This window comes from Vipera ursinii (assembly GCF_947247035.1).
Source record: "Vipera ursinii genome assembly, chromosome: 1".
NCBI lineage: Eukaryota > Metazoa > Chordata > Lepidosauria > Squamata > Viperidae > Vipera > Vipera ursinii.
This window is the reverse complement of record NC_139512.1, coordinates 110,110,670-110,128,068: the sequence shown is the minus strand read 5'-3', so window position 1 is coordinate 110,128,068 and position 17,399 is coordinate 110,110,670. Positions and strand designations below refer to the sequence as shown.

The 17,399-nt window shown below is 38.0% G+C and overlaps 2 protein-coding genes across 2 annotated transcripts in view; one reads left to right on the top strand and one right to left on the bottom strand.

The window, feature by feature from the left end:
- HRAS (HRas proto-oncogene, GTPase) overlaps positions 1–17,399 on the bottom strand; it is a 136,259-nt gene that overhangs the window by 13,265 nt on the left and 105,595 nt on the right. The gene's annotated exons all lie outside the window — the stretch shown is intronic.
- LOC310632473 (uncharacterized protein) overlaps positions 1–17,399 on the top strand; it is a 98,589-nt gene that overhangs the window by 54,051 nt on the left and 27,139 nt on the right. The window contains exons 2-5 of the mRNA XM_083349693.1: positions 5,733–5,950; positions 7,124–7,197; positions 8,354–8,439; positions 9,500–9,539. Coding sequence (XP_083205819.1) covers positions 7,132–7,197; positions 8,354–8,439; positions 9,500–9,539 — 192 coding nt within the window. The 5' untranslated portion in view covers positions 5,733–5,950; positions 7,124–7,131. The remainder of the gene's footprint in view (positions 1–5,732; positions 5,951–7,123; positions 7,198–8,353; positions 8,440–9,499; positions 9,540–17,399) is intronic.

The following is a 17,399-nucleotide window of genomic DNA, read 5'->3' as shown; positions in this document are numbered from 1 at the left end:
TTTTGTGGTAGCAATTCCAAAGAGGTCATCTCTGCTGCCTGTTTTAGGACTGAACTAAATCCCCACCTAACCCTTCCAAAGTCCTTTAAATTCAAAATAGATTATTTTCTTATGTGCTGTAGGTCTCATATGCAATGCTAATTAATACTAATGGTAAAACTGCAAAAAAAAAAAGATGAGTGCTCTCATAGCTTCTGGGGGCAGTGTGTATGTTTGTGTGTGTATGTTAAAGCTTAAGCTAAATATTCTATTGATCCTAAGGTCTCCAACTCAGATTATAAGAATGCGTAGAGAAGAGCTACTTGTCTTCAGTGCAGTCTAGGCTGATGATAGTAGTTTAAGCTGTTGCAACTGTTAATGCTATTTGTGAATAGCATTAACAGAAGTTGTGGAGATTTTTAAGAAGACATCAGACAGCCATTTGTCTGAAATGCTGTTGGGTTTCCTGCCTGAGCCAGGGGTTGGACTAGAACAGGGGTCCCAAACCCCTTGTCCATAGACCAGTACCGGTCCGTGGCATGTCAGCAACTGCTCTGCACAAACTAGCAAAGCCCCATCCATGAGATGCAGGCAACACATAAAACCACGCACCCTCCAGTCTGTGGAAAAACCTCTCTCCATGGAACCGGTCCCTGGTGCCCAAAAGGTTGGGGACCTCTGGACTAGAACACCTTCAAGGTTCCCTCCCAATTTTGTTATTGTTAAATTTAGATGCCACTTTATTATTTGACAAGAGAATACTGTAGGCATTTCATCATTCCAACAATAAAGTGCAATTGCTTCTTTCTTTAAGCTGTAGAATGGTTTTATTCTTTTACAAGCAGTAGCTGGGGGAATGCTGTTTCAGGATTTTCAAGCCTAATAAATGCTTGGGACGAACAATTTGGTACAGATGGGGAATATACTATTCAAAGTATGTTAAGGTAAATAGTTAATAGCTTTTCACCTGAACTTTCCATTTTAAGAGTTGAACATTGGCTTTCTTTCAATGCCAGGCTCATGATTAGAAAATTTCTCTGAGCAATCTCCAGCAGCTGGAGAAAAGAATTGCTTTTTTTTTCTTCCTGAAAATGTATGTTCCCCATTTGGATTTTCTGAACATATCCTACTGATATTAGTAGCAAACAGGTAACGCTAAAGTAGGATCTCTGTGCAACTCTGATAAGATTCAGATAGGCAAACTTTCAGGAAATCTATAAGGGAGCAAAACCGTTTTATAGACCTATAATGTAAATCAGATTTGTCCAGTCAGTTGTCCTCTAAATGCTTCTATCATTCCTAGTTAGGCTACATAGGTCCGATGGAACATCTAGTCTAGTACACATGGAAGGTGCTAAGTTGGAAAGAGATTATATAAATTGTAATCAGAATATTGTGAGTTTTTAAAACTTAATCTAGCCAGTGTGTGTACCCATAAAAGCTCCTTTGTGCTGCCTTTGAGTCCTGGTTACTTCACAGGTGTGACCATGTAGTTTTCTCAGCAACAGCATTAAACTTATTTGCTGCCACATTATTATGAGCTATTTCTTCAACTCCCCCATTCATTCTGTAGCCTTGGGATTTTCTGTTGGTCTCCCATCCAAGAACTAATTAGATCAAATTCCTATTACATTTTTTTCACAACCAGTTAAGCACTGCTGTTCTGTTCCAGCCTACGACCGGCCCTGTTTGAATGTCAGGGACAACCCCTTTTTATAGTCAACAGGCTGGAAAAAACCCAACCAAATTTATTGGCAAAGAAATCAAAAGTTCAAACAAGAATTAAATGAAAAGTTCAAACAAAAGTTAAACCAAAAATTCAAACAAGAGTTAAACCAAAAGTTCAGACAAGAGTTAAACAGGAATTAACAGACCAGGACTCTAGCAGAAGATCTTCAAACGGTTGCCTTCAGCAACCAGCACCTCCCACACCTTCCCCTTTTATCAGCAGTCCCAAGGCGTGGCTTCTCATTGCCTTCTCCCGAGTTGCCTCATTGCCTTCCTCTGTTCTGCTCTGCTAGATTGCCTCCTGCTCCTAGCATCCCTGAACAGAGCCAGCTGTGGATCGTCTTCTTTCACTACCTCGTGCTCACACAGCTGAGTCTGATGAGGAACAAGACAGGAGGGGCCAGGTTGAGAGTCCTGCAATGCATCAGAACCTCCCTCTGACACCAAAGGCTCTCCAAACCCCTCCTCCTCTTCAGAATCATCAGACCCAGCTGCCGGAACCACAGGCTGACGCTGAATCACAACAACTGCACTGCCAACTAAAAGATCATTGGTGGGTGAGTTGGTGCAAGTAAAAATGAAAAACATATATGACTGGAATTTAGAACTGCTTATCCAAGTGTCCTTCTTTTAGCTGATCTCAGTTTTACTACTGAAATACAAGCTAGAGAGAAAATTGTCTGGCAAGGGGTATAGATGTGGTCAACATTTTTGTCCTGTGCTCTTCTTTTTTCTGAATTACATTTCTATTTCCTGATATGTCTGACTATCATAGCGTGCAATTCCATCGTACACTATCCTCTGGTTTCTTTATTTGTGGTTCTAATTGGTCAAAAAGAATTGGTGCTTAATACTGATTTGTCATTCCATATTGTGGAAAGATTACCTTCTGAATTCTAACTTATTATTTTTTATTTTTTTATTGAAAAGTTTTAACATACAGTTTATCTTTAACAGTCCCCCTCCCCCTCCCTTCTCCCTCCCCCCCTACCTCTCCCCCCTCCCCCCCTCCCCCCCGACTTCCCAGAGCTAAATACAAGGTATATATAAAAAAAACAATCATAAACAACCATATACTAACAACCATAAACTCTAAAATCCATTACTCTCTAGCTTATATAGGATAGGACAAACCTTAGTAATATTAAATATATATAGAGAAACTAAAATAGAAAAAGAAAAAAAGAAAGAAGACTTATTCAAATGCTACATAAAACTTCTTAACCCTATACTTGTTCTGGATAAACTCAATCCATTTTCTCCATTCCATAATATAACGTTCTTGCGAGTGATCTTTCAAATAAGCCGAAATCTTCGCCATCTCTGCCAGGTCGGAGACCTTTAAAGTCCACTCTTCTATGGTCGGCAGTTCCTCTTTCTTCCAATACTGACCTATCAAAAGTCTTGCTGCCGTAATTAAATTTAACATCAACTTAGTGTCTACAACCGTAGCATCCGTGATTATTCCCAACAAGAAGAGTTGCGGACAAAACTTTATCCTTTGCTTAAAAATCTTCTGCATATTCCACCAAATTTTTATCCAAAAAACCTTGATCTTTTTACAAGTCCACCATACATGAAAATATGTTGCATCTTCATCACCACATCTCCAGCATTTTGGCTGATAGTTCGGATACATACTTGCAAGCTTTTTAGGATCTAAATGCCATCTATAAAACATTTTATAAAAGTTCTCTCTTAAGTTTTGAGCTTGTGTAAATTTTACGTTCCTCACCCAAATCTTTTCCCACGTGTCCATTGTGATAACTTCCTGGATGTTTTGGGCCCATTTTATCATACAATCCTTAACAAGTTCTTTTTTCTGAATCAATCTATCAACGCAAGATATATCCGTTTAATATGTGCTGGTCCCTGATTTCTAATTTGCTTTATCAGATTTTCATCAGTCATTGTAAAACCATTTTTCTGATCTTCTTTCCACCTGGCCCGTAGCTGAGTATATTGAAACCAATTTTGAACAATCCTCTCGTCTCGCAAGAGACTATATGGCTTCAAACACCAATCATTTCTTTCCAAGCTTAGGATCTCCTTGTACGTAGTCACATCATGTTTGAAACCAGCATGTATATTTTCTATTGCGTGTTTTGGAATTGCCCACAATGGTATCTTACAATCTAACTTATGTCTATACTTCTTCCAAACTCTCAGCAATGCCTGTCTTAAAATATGCACTCTAAACACATTATCTACCTTCTTATCATACAACAAATATGCATGCCAGCCAAACAGCAAGTCGTGGCCCTCAAGATTTAATAATCTCTCTTGTGTCAAATTAATCCAATCACTTATACCTGCTAACGCAGCAGCTTCATAATATAATTTAAGATTAGGCATTTTAAGACCACCTCTTTCACGAGTATCCTGCATAATCTTAAGTTTAACTCGTGGCCTTTTCCCTGCCCAAACAAATTTGTTGATACCTCTCTGCCATTCCTCCAAATTAGAATCTTTCTTAAGAACCGGTATCATTTGAAATAAAAATAAAAATTTAGGCAGGACATTCATTTTTACTGCTGCAATTCGCCCCAACAAAGACAATTGCAGTTTTTCCCAACTCTCCATTTCTTTTTGGATTTTTCCCCATAATTTTTCATAGTTATTTTTATATAATTTTGTATTAGAGGGCGACAAAAACACCCCCAAATATTTAACCCTTTTGACAATCTCAAATCCAGTTAACCCTTCTAAAAGGGCCTTTTGCGATGCTGTCATGTTTTTAGCCAAAATTTTAGTTTTCTGTACATTAACTTTAAATCCAGAAACCTTCCCATATTGCATTATTATCTCCATCAGGTCCACAACAGAGCTCTCCGGCTGGGTCACTGTAACAACCAGATCGTCTGCGAACGCTCTCAATCTATAATCCTGATCTCTGATCTGTATACCCTTAATTCTTTCCGAATTTCGTATTTTTACCAATAATATCTCCAACGTTAACACAAATAACAAGGGCGATAACGGACACCCTTGCCTTGTGCCCTTCTCAATATTACATACTTCTGTCAAACTATTGTTAACTATTATTCGGGCTGTTTGTTTTTGATATAATGCCCTGATTGGTTGCAAAAATTTATCCCCAAAATTCATTTTGTCTAAAACTTTCATCACTAACTTATTATTTTCAATGTTGCAGAAAATCAGCAAAATAAATATATTTAATTTAATTTATAATAAATTAATTTGAGTCCTATCAGGATGGCGTGCTGAGTAACAGGGTGATTTTTCTCCTCTGCTGACAAATACCTGACATTGCCACCAAAGCTGCCTCTTTGGCAGCATGCTCCCCAAACTCAAACAGGAGCTACTAGGGATTTTTACCTTTAAGTGTTAAGATAGTGTTTCCCACAATAAAAATGGGTTGGGGGGGGGAGGGAAGATTCCATCAGAAATTAAAAAACAGTGACCAGGGCTTGTAAAAATTAATAAAATGTGGAATTTCTGTGTTAAAAATCTGCTGAAAATGTAAATAAAATTAGATCACTTTCGCTACCCAGGAAATCACCATCAACTTCCATACAAAGAAAGTGAAAGTGCTTCACAACAACAAAATAAAGCAGTGAAAAGATAAAAAAAAATTATATTAGAATTCAGCAAAGGGTTTAAATAGATCGACATTTGACCAGTCAATTACCTTTTAAAAATGAGAATCAAGATAAAAGAAAAAGTGTAATTAAAACTTTGAGAACATATAGTTAAAACTGAGGCATGCCTAAGAATAGCAAGCAGCCAAAAGGAAAAGATGGAGACCCAATTCTCCAGCCACTCCTACCAGGAATTGCATCCATCAAGGTCCTCTTCCCATACAGGTCCACAATCATCTGAGAGTCATCTTGGGTCATTCTTAATTGCTCCTGCTCGAATCTGGGGAGCCCTACACCAAAGAGCTAGCTTTGGCAGCAAAATCAGCTGTAAGAAAAAAAAATGCCTTGCCGCTCAGCATATCATTTTTGGAGGACTCCCCAGAAGTATTTCTTTCAACTGACCAATGTCTTACCCTGTTGTAGAGAAATCAAATGAAGATAAGATTTCAAGACTCTGCGATGCATAATAAAGAGTGGGAATGACCAAGCTAAAGACTGCTTGGAACCATCATCGGCAAACCGAAGAGCAGTTTTGAAGACACATGTTGCGCATTTGGAATGTTTCCTGTTGGGTAGCATCAAGAGGGAGAGGCCATCCATAGCCTCAACAGGTGCAGTGTAAGACATACCAGCCATCTCAGGTAGGAGCTATCATCCTTTGGTGTGCAAAGTTCATTTATTTTACTTTCTGTAGGATTTTGATGCAAAAGTATGTTTGGACAGGACAAAATAAATGTGACTGACAAGCAGGGGATAATTCTCAAGCTAGACTGTGATCGTCCTGGCCTGTGGTAAGGTTAAGCCTTCAAACCGAATTTGAATAACTATGTCCACTTAGAGGTTTTTTTTTGACAGCAATATGGAAATTGTTTGCTAATACTTTCTTGCAGAATGATTTTTCCAGTTTTCCAGTTTAGCTTATTGCCTTGGTATTCTCTGGAGGTCTCCTATTCATGTACTGATGAAGGAGTATTCTGCTTATCTTCAGAGCCCAACAAAGAGCAAAATTGTGGGAAATTTTCTATTTTCTGTGGAAACCCCCTTCCTCTATGATTGTTTGCACATGAAGTCAAGATGGCTTGTATTTATTCTCATGACCTTTTGAGTTTCTTGAAACAGTTTAGAAACAAATTCTGTATCATTTAAATTCCATTTAAAATGCATCAGTAACATGCAATATAAAAGTGGAAATAGGAATAATTTGCTAGAAGCCTACCAAATTAGAAAGATTTTATGTAACCTAAGAAAGCTGGCACTTAGAAGAGCTTCTTTAAGCCTACGGTAGATCTCCACAGGAAGGATTTGCTCCAGGTTTTTCTGAAAAGCCTTGAAACGGATACCTGTTAGGTATTTTGTACTGAGGCTATTTTTAACTTTCTGCTACACTTTTTACTTGAAAGCAAGTCCCACTGAGCATAGGTAGAGGCTTAGGTTAACAAAATTCTAACATCCAATGAGAATTGTGTCCCAGAACCGATCTGGAATAATACACTGTGTAGCAGAATTAGCATATTCTTATACTTTTTAATATTTGAAATAAGATAAAAATGGCTTCAATTGAACTGGTATTTATGTCTGATGTTAACTGTACATTTCTACAAAGATGAACATTCATAAACACTGATTTAGGCTATGGTTTTTATATGATTGTAAACAGTAAAATGTTTGTCTTATTTTATTAGCCCAGGTTTAAGTTGTAAGTGCTTTTTTATTATTTTTACCAAAAACAAACAAACCCCCACCTCCCAAAGAAACCCAGTCCTTTGCTATATATATATTGTCTACATTTTGGTCAATATTTGTTTTTCTTGCAGCTTTTGACATGAAGAAAGATATAGATGCTTTAATAGCAGAAGAAAGGGCAGAAATCATTGCTAAGTATGAGAAGGTATAGGATTCATTTTGTCCATTAATTTGCTAATTCTAACAAAGAATTTCAATAAGCTTGACCATATGCCCCAAACAGGTCTTCTGTATTTAGCTGCCCATCCAGCTATTCATAAGAATGTAATTCACAATGCAATGACAATATGGACCATTCCTTGAAACTGCTTTTATGACAGCCGTTTCTGTTCATTGAGGAATGCAATGTGGAAGTCTGTTGAAAAAGCCAGTTTGCAAAAATGACTTGATTGGGGGCTGTCTGTGTATGGAAGCATGAAAGTGTAACTTTAAAAGATTTAAATTTAAAAGATCACTCCCAGCTTTATAGTGAAAGGTACTGGTGAAGGATGGCATGTGCAAATCTGCAGGCATGTGATTAGAAAGCATTTTATGTAATGTACTTGCCCATGATACAGTAATGCCACTGCAGAAATAAGTGATGCCATATATCATCTAATTATTTACAAGACTGTCTGTCTGTCTGTTTAACTTTCCTACCTACCTACCTCAACAATTTTACATGTTAAAATCCATCAGAACTGGTATTATTTATATATGTGTGTGTCTGTGTCTGTGTCTGTCTGTGTGTGTCTGTGTGTGTGTAGTCCTTTCCCTATAACAGTTCTCTTAGTGTCCATTCAAATTTACAATAGCATTGAAAAAAATGACCTATGAACATTTTTAACACTTACAACTATTGCAGAATCCCCAAGGTCATATGATCAAACTTCAGAAGCTTGGCAACTGAATCATATTTATGATGGTTGCAGTATCCTGGAGTCATGTGATCATTTCTGACAAGCAAAGTCAATAGGGAAGCCATATTCATTTAACAAGTGTGTCACTATCTTAATAACTGCAGTCACTCACTTAACAGCTGTGGCAAGAAAGGTTGTAAAATGGGGTAAAACTCATTTAACAAATATTTCACTTAGCAGCAGAAATTTTGGGCTCAATTGTAGTAGTAAGCTGAGGACTATCTGAATATACATAAACGCGCACGCACACACACACACACACACACACACACACACACACTCATATTCCTAATATTCATATTACCGTATATAGCTTTTTAAAATAATACCAGTACGACAAAACTTTATATTGTTAGGCTCTTTTACGGGGAACTTCATTGTGCCACCTTCCTTTTTTTACAGGGAAGGCAAGATGGAACTCAGATTGATCCATGGGAAGATGCTGACTTTGCTCTTTACAAAGTTACAGACAGATTTGGGTTTTTGCAGTAAGTTTTTTTTTGTGAATCCCTTAATACTTTGCTGAAACAATCTTTGAACTTTTGTGTACATTGACATGATTGTGTTGTGTTGTGGCTATTCCATGCATTAGATCGTTCTTCACTTATCATTGCCATGAATGTACTTACTACTACCTGAGCAAGTCAATTGTAATGTATATAAGAGTTTCAGCCATCATATTCTAAAATGGTTCTGACAAAGCTGGATCTTTCAGAATTAAGCATGCAGACGTATTAAACACTGCTGGCATAATCGAGAGTTCCTGAAACCATGAAAATCCTTTAAGGGTATTTAGAAATGTTCCAGATTTCTCTGGCGCTCCTTTTGAAGAGATGTGGATTTTTTGCATTTGGAAATATCCCAATCTTTCCATTGGGTGATCCCTGTTGTAGAAATTATACTAGTATAGAGTATAATCCAGTTAAGGTCTCTTGCTGGCAGAACTGCTTCTCTCAGCAAAACAGTATGCATGTCTATCTCTTTCCCCTTGCACTCCACCCTGATTGAGCCACTAGAGCACATAATTTGAGGGCTTTGGAGAAGGAAGTAAAAGTTTGCTGGCTGAACAGACTGCAGTATTTTTATCCATTGAAGACAGGAGCTCCTAAAAGAGTTGTTGTTTTAACCCTCCTTTTTTATATCTAATATCCCCCCCCCCCAAACAGCAACACTCTGGGTTGGGTTGGGCTGAGAAAAAGAGTGATTGGCCCAAAGTAACTCAGGTGGCTTTCATGTCTATTCTCTGACTAGAACTCAGCGACTCCTAGTTTTCTAGGCTGCCAGCTTAACCACTACATCAGACTAGCTCTCCAATGTTTTATATTATTATTATTATTATATCTTATATAATGCTTCTTTCATGTGTTACTGATTTAGGTATTCGTTCTGAATTTTAATTAAAGGCCCAACTTAACAAAAAATACAAGCTAACATATCAGCAAATCTTTGACCATCTTTTTTGGGCATAACAGACCTCTTACTTGTACTTCCTTAAGCATTCTTATATCACACATTAGTTCAATCTGACTTTTTCTTTTACTATTTCAGTGAGCATGAGCTACCAATTCATAGTGCTCTGGAGGAAAAGGTAAATTCTGCAAGCTTTATATTCTGTAAAATAATTGATGGAAATGGCTGCTTGGTTTTTAATAAGAATATTGAAAGAGTGTAATTATTAATGAAACAATCTGATTAAAGATTCTTACATAAATTGAAAAAATATATCATTTATCTGTATCATAAATACAGGATTTCGGAAGGTATAACTAAATGATGCCCCTTCATGGATTACTGCCTTTTCGTGGCGAAGGGGCTTGCATAATTCAATGAAGCTATGAACTATGCCATGCAGGGCCACCCAAGACGGACAGGTCATAGCAAAGAGTTTTGACAAAACATGATCCACTGGAGAAGGAAATGGCAACCCACTCCAGTATCTTTGCCATGAAAACCCTATGGACAGTACCAAAAGGCAAAATGATATGACGCTGGAAGATGAGCCCCTCAGATCAAAAGGCGTCCAATATGCTAGTGGGGAAGAGCAGAGGGCTAGTACTAATAGCACCAGAAAGAATGAAGCGACTGGGCCAAAGCCGAAAGGACGCTCAGCTGTGGACGTATCTGATGGTGAAAGGAAAGTCCGATGCTGTAAAGATTTTTTCTCCATAGGAACCTGGAATGTAAGATCCATGAATCAAGGCAAGCTAAATGTGATCAAGCAAGAGATGACAAGAACATCGACATCTTAGGAATCAGAAAACTAAAATGGACAGGAATGGGTGAATTTAATTCAGATGACTATCAGGTGTACTATTGCAGGCAAGAATCCCTCAGAAGAAATGGAGTAGCCTTGGCGGAGCCAACTGTCAGAGCGGGCGGCTGTGTGAACGGAGCTCTCTCCTCGCACAACCTCTCACCCAGTGTTCGCGGGGGCTTTTCGGAGCTTCAGGAGGTCCTGTAGGGACATCCGAAGTTGCAGGCAGCCCGGAGAACCTTCATGAGCGGCAGTTCGTGTTGAAGATCCGGAGAAAGTCTGATGCGAGCGAACCGGGGAGAAGGAGGCCAGTAATGGCCGACATGAAGATCTGACAGAGGGACAGAGCTAGCACGTAAGCAGCGGGACAACGGTAGAGCGGAGCTGACGGAGAGTGTATCCGAATATTAAATAGGAAGCGCTTGTGAAAGAGGTACTGGTTCGAAGTGGGAGCCTCACGGAGAGGGAATAAGCGGCGATAGAAGTCTTGAGGGAGGCGTTTGGCAAAAACAGCAAGGGAAAGAAAGCCGAAGACTATATGACTGTATTCTAGCTGGAGAAAAGCTACAACAAGTCAAAGTCTGAGCTTTGGAGCCTTAGAGACTGAACTCTGGATTGTCGGGCGTGGAAAGCGATCAGCTTGGTCTAGTCTGGTCTATCCTGGTAAATTTTGAATTTGTGAACTTTTGAAACTTTTGAAATTCTACTCTACTTGTCACGGGCGGCCATTTGATATAGCAATTTAGTAACTGGAGGTTTGTTTAGTGGGACACCTACTGGTCTTTGACAGCAGAGGAAGACGGAAAAGGTGCCAATTTCTGCGCCGGAAACGGGGGGGGGGGAAAAGAAGAAGAACGTGACTTTGATTATATTCATACTATAGAATTTTATTATATAAATTGCTTAGTTGGTAATAAGTATTTGGTGGTAACTGTTTTATATATCTTTTGTCATAGAGTTAAAAGGTTTATATAAGACTCAGGGTATTATACATTGATAAAACGCTGTTAAAATTGGGGAAACATGACAAGTATCTCGGGAGCAACTAAGCCTAGCGCTGGCAAAAAGGCAGCAGCACAGGGACAGGGGATGTCCTCAAGTCCCTCCAATCAGAAATCTATAGAGGATATGCTGCAAAGGGAAAGATCTAACTCGAATTCCTTTAAAGATTTACATGCCCTTTTGCAAAACCTACACGAGGCAATGGCCAAAAACCACGAGGAGATGAAGAGAGAAATAGGCCAAATAAGAAACGACACTGGTGAATTAAAGGGGAAAATCCAAGCGATAGATGATAAATTTGAAGGGATTCAACAGCAATTAGTCAAAAATGAACAAAGACTTCAAGATATGGAAGCTAGAATGGAAAAAGAGGAAAAGAGAGTAGATGATTTAAATGAAACACTCCTTCAGGCTAATAAGGAATTAGAAACAACAGTCATTTTTCTGGAAGCAGAAAAGGCTGCTCATTATCTACGCTTCCAGAACGTTCAAGAAAAAAGAGGGGAAGATCTGTTGGTCATGATGGCAGAACTGATGGCAAAGGCACTCGGTGTAGGGAAGGAGGAAATGCTGGCGGAAATTGATGAAACATACAGGGTCCAAACTAATTATGCGAGAAGGTACAACCTCCCAAAAGAAGTACATGTAAGGTTAGTTAAAAAATCAATTCGGGATGAGCTTCTGCATAGATCTAGAGAGGAACCATTAGAATTTCGGGGCCAACCAATCACCATCCTTAAACAGATACCTAAAAGGATGAGGGATCTGAGACGCGGCTATCAATTCTTAACATCCAAACTAATAAGAGAAAATGTAAACTTTAGATGGCTAATTCCAGAGGGTATTCTTGTTACGTGGCAGGATAGAAGGCATAGACTGGACACGATAGAGAAGGCAGAAGATTTTTACAAACGCCACTTCCATAGCCAAGAGGAAGTAGATTTAGAAGATCAAGATGGAAGGGAGGTAAGAGAAAGAGATACAATACGTGTGGCAATGGATGGGAAGATCTTAGCTACAGAGGATAGAAGGAACAAATCCGGTGAGTTAACAGAGAAACATGGAACTAGAGACAAGGAAGAGAGAGAGCCCCGAATCACGAGATCCACAAAAACCAGAAATAAGTAAGATGAAGGGAGGTGAGTGTAGTATTATGTCTGTGAATATTAATGGATTGAATTCGCCAGTGAAAAGGCGGAAATTTTTTAATAGGCTTATTCACCAACAATTGGATATCGTGGCAATACAAGAAGTCCATATAAAGGAACAACAAAAATATTTGTTAGTACAACCAAGAATAGGGAACCTATTCGTTTCCTTAGACCGACACAAGAAAAAGAGAGGAGTGGCACTATATGTAAACCCAAAATTGACTGCAAAACTAATTTATAACGATAAAGAGGGTAGAATACTGATAGTCGAGGTTATAATAAATCACAGGAAGGTCATGATGGTAGAGATATATGCCCCAAACCATAACCAAGAACAATTTTTCAAAACACTTCACAATAAGATATGTAGCATTGATTATGAGGAGATTTGTTTAATAGGAGATTTTAATGCTATCCTAGATATAAATTTGGATTATATGGGAAAGACGCTTAGGAAAAAGAAGAGAAGAACTCTACCGAGATCTTTTCTTAACTTGGCTGAGGAACTAAATATCCAAGATGTCTGGAGGGAAAGAAATCGTAAGGCTAGACAATATACATATTACTCCAACCGACATAACTCATGGTCTAGAATAGACATGGTGTGGATGACGAAAGAAATTAGTTCAGAAATAGATGAGGTACATATAGCGACAGGTACTTGGGCAGATCACAATCCTATTAAACTTATCTGGAAAGGTTCCAAAAAAATATCCAGATGGACGCTTCAAAGAGCAATTTTAAAAGAAGACGAATTCAAATCTAAGATGGAGAGAGAACTAAGTTTTTTCTTTAAGGAAAATAAAGCTATAGACACCTCAGTACAAAACAATTGGGATACAGCTAAGGCTGTGATGAGAGGGGTAGCGAGGGCATATATGGTATATAAAAATAAGGGGAAAAGACAACAACGGGAAAGATTAGAAGAGGAATATAAGAGCTTAGAAGTTACACTCCAACAAGATCCGCAAAAAGAGAATATCAAGCAATCTATGGATCTGATTAAACACAAACTTAACATTCTAGACAAAGAGAAATTGGCACAACAATTGAGAAACACGAAACAAAATTTTTTTGAAAATGCAAATAAACCGGGCCGGTGGCTCGCATACAAATTGGGAAAACAAAAGGGGAAAAACTGGATTCACGAACTACGAGATGAGGAAGGGAGAATATTCCACCAGGAGGAAAAAAAAAAAATTATAGCCCAGGAATTTTATGAACGTTTATATAAAGAAGATAGCCAGGCAAGTGTGGAGAAAATGGAGGAATATTTTCAAAGAGCCAAACTACCTAAGGTCACAGAAGATACCAGAAATATGTTAAACGAGGAAATTCGACTATCTGAGGTGATAAAAGCTATTAATGCACAAAAGAATAATAAAGCATCGGGACCCGACGGTCTTCCATCAGAGATTTATAAAGAATTACAAAATATCCTAGCTCAACCCCTAGTGGAGGTATTTAACGCAGTATTAGAAGGCGCAAGGACGCCTAAATCTTGGCTAGAGGCAAACATAACCCTTATTCCGAAAGATAACACAGACCATACATTAATCCAAAATTACAGACCCATATCACTTCTTAACTCGGACTACAAGATATTTACATCAATTATAGCGGAACGATTGAAACGATTTCTGAATGATTTCATACACGCAGATCAAAATGGTTTTCTCGCTAAGAGACACACTAAGCACAACATTAGAATAATATTAGATACATTGGAGTACTATGAATTACATAGCGAACAACAGATGGCATTACTTTTCTTAGACGCCCAAAAGGCATTTGACAATGTTAAATGGTCTTTTTTGTGCCAACAGCTTAGCTTTATGAATATGGGAGAAAAATTTATAAATATAATTAGGGCAATTTATGACAATCAGGAAGCAAAAATAATTATTAATGGGGAAGCATCTAGCAAGTTTCAAATTCAAAAGGGAACACGGCAAGGCTGCCCCTTATCACCGTTGCTGTTTATATTGACTCTTGAAGTATTAACGAGAACTATAAGAAATGACCCAAAGATAAAAGGATTAACCATTAAAAAGGAAACCTTTAAATTGCAAGCTTTCGCGGACGATCTAGTTTTTATTATGGAGGATCCATGTCAGACGGGACCAAAGCTATTGGAAGAATTATCTAAATATGGTGAGGTTGCCGGACTGCGAATAAATAGAAATAAGACCAAGATGATTGTTAAAAATATGACCAATAAACAAAAAGGTAATCTGGCCGAAATCACGGATATAGAAATAGTCAAGAAAATAAAATATCTAGGGATTAACATTACGGCTAGATGCACTTCACTCAAAAAGGATAATTATGATAATGTAGTGAACCAAATAAAAGGTGACCTGGAAAGATGGGGAAACCTAAAACTCTCATTATTGGGAAGAATTGCTGTCATTAAGATGAATATTCTGCCTAAAATCCTGTTTCTGTTTCAGAATATCCCAATTCAACTCGACTCTAAATTTTTTTGAAATTTGGATAAATTATCACTAAATTTTATTTGGCAGGGGAAAAAACCAAGAATTAAATTGAAATATTTACAAGACACGAAGGAAAATGGGGGTTTTGGATTGCCAGACTGGGAATTATATTACCACGCCGCGGCCCTGAGCTGGATTAGAGAATGGGTAATCTTGAGAAATAGAAGACTATTAACTTTAGAGGGTCATGATTTGCAATATGGCTGGCATGCTTTCCTATGGACGGAGAAACAAGGTCTTTTCTCGCATTTTCAAAGACACCGGATCAGGCAAGCGCTACTCAATACTTGGAAAAAAATTAGATCTCACAATTACACCAAAATACCGGTCTGGCTATCCACCCTTGAAGCGATAGTTTACCCAAATCTGTTTGATTTGGGTAACATAATCTCATACAAGGATATTCTGAATGAGGAGGGGGAATTGAAACTTAGGAATGAACTAGAATTACAAGGTATAAAACTCGATTGGTGGGCCTACTTACAAATCCAATCGAGATTTAGGAAGGATAAAAATGAATGGGGGATATATACCTCTGAAACAGCATTGGACAAAATATTATTGGGACCGGACTCTAAACAAATAAGGAATTTTTATAAATTACTTTTGGGATATAAGCTGTTTGAAGAGCAAGTGAAAGACCCCATGTTGACCTGGGCTAACAATTTAGGACATAACATCGACCTAGATACTTGGCAAACAATTTGGGATAGGAATAAAAGGATAACACTGGCCTCATCGTATAAAGAAAATTTATTTAAAATGTTTTACCGATGGCATCTTCCCCCAGCCCGCTTAGCAAAAATGTACACAACAGCATCTCCCAAATGTTGGAAGTGTTCTGAAGAGATAGGCACATACTTCCACACGTGGTGGTCTTGCAGTAAAACACAAAAATTTTGGAGAATGATTTGGATTTGGCTGAAAGAAATTTTGAAACAAGATCTGGAGTTTAGTCCAGAACTTTTCTTGTTGGGAATCAGGAAAGAGAAATATCCTAAAGATGTGCTATACTTAACGATCCATATTATCACAGCAGCTAGAATATCATTTGCGCAAAAATGGAAAAAGAATGAGATCCCAGGACAAAAAGAGGTTATTAGGAAAATTTGGGATTGCGCTGAAATGGACAAATTAACTTTGGAATTAAAGAATAAAGATCAATCAGACTATTATAGAATTTGGAACAAATTGTATCTTTGGATGGATAAAAAGAAAGGTCTCTATTAGGTTTTACAGACTAGCTCACTGTTTTAAATATTGTGGTATTTCACCGATTTGTAATCTAAGTGTATTTAAGTGTATTTTTGATGTACATATATACAGGTATATATATATATTTAAACATTGTAGACAAAAAGGTTTGTCAGCTCGCTGGTACTGTGTCCAATGTTTTTAAATAATAAATGAAAAAAAAAAAAAGAAATGGAGTAGCCTTCATAGTCAATAAAAGAGTAGGAAAAGCAATACTGGGATACAATCCCCAAAATGACAGAATGATCTCAGTTTGAATCCAAGGCAAACCATTCATTATCACAGTAGTCCAGGTCTATGCCCCAACCACCAGTGCTGAGGAGGATGAAATTGACTGGTTCTATGAAGCCCTACAGGATCTTACAGAACTAACACCAAAAAATGATGTCCTTTTCATCATGGGGGATTGGAATGCTAAAATAGGAAGCCAAAAGATAAGCAGAATAACAGGCAAGTTTGGCCTTGGAGTACAAAATGAAGCAGGGCACAGGATGATAGAATTTTGTCAAGAGAATATGATGGTCAGAGCAAACACTCTTTTCCAACAACCCAAGAGACAGCTCTACACATGGACATCACCAGACGGTCAACACAGAAATCAGATTGACTATGTGCTCTGCAGCCAAAGATGGAGAAGCTCTATACAGTCAGTAAAAACAAGACCAGGAGCTGACTATGGCTCAGACCATGAGCTTCTCGTTGCAAAGTTTAGGCTTAAACTGAAGAAAATAGGGAAAAGCACTAGGCCACTCAGGTATGAATTAAATCATATCCCTGTTGAATATACAGTAGAGGTGACAAATAGATTTAAGGAATTAGATCTGATAGACAGAGTGCCTGAAGAACTATGGACAGAGGTTCACAACATTGTAAAAGAGGTAGCAACTAAAACCATACCAAAGAAAAAGAAATGCAAGAAAGCAAAATGGCTGTGTTAGGAAGTTTTGCAAATAGCTGAGGAAAGGAGGGAAGCGAAAGGCAAGGGAGAAAAAGAAAGATATGCCCAATTGAATGCAGAATTCCAGAGAATAGTTAGAAGATATAAGAATGCCTTCTTAAATGAACAGTGCAAAGAAATAGAAGAAAACAATATAATAGGGAGATCTTTTCAAGAAAATTGGAGAGATGAAGGGAACGTTTAATGCAAAAATGGGCATGATAAAGGACCAAAATGGCAGGGACCTAACAGAGGCAGAAGAGATTAAGAAGAGGTGGCAAAATTACACAGAGGAACTATACAAGAATGAGCTTAACGTCCCTGATAATCACAATGAGGTGGTCACTGACCT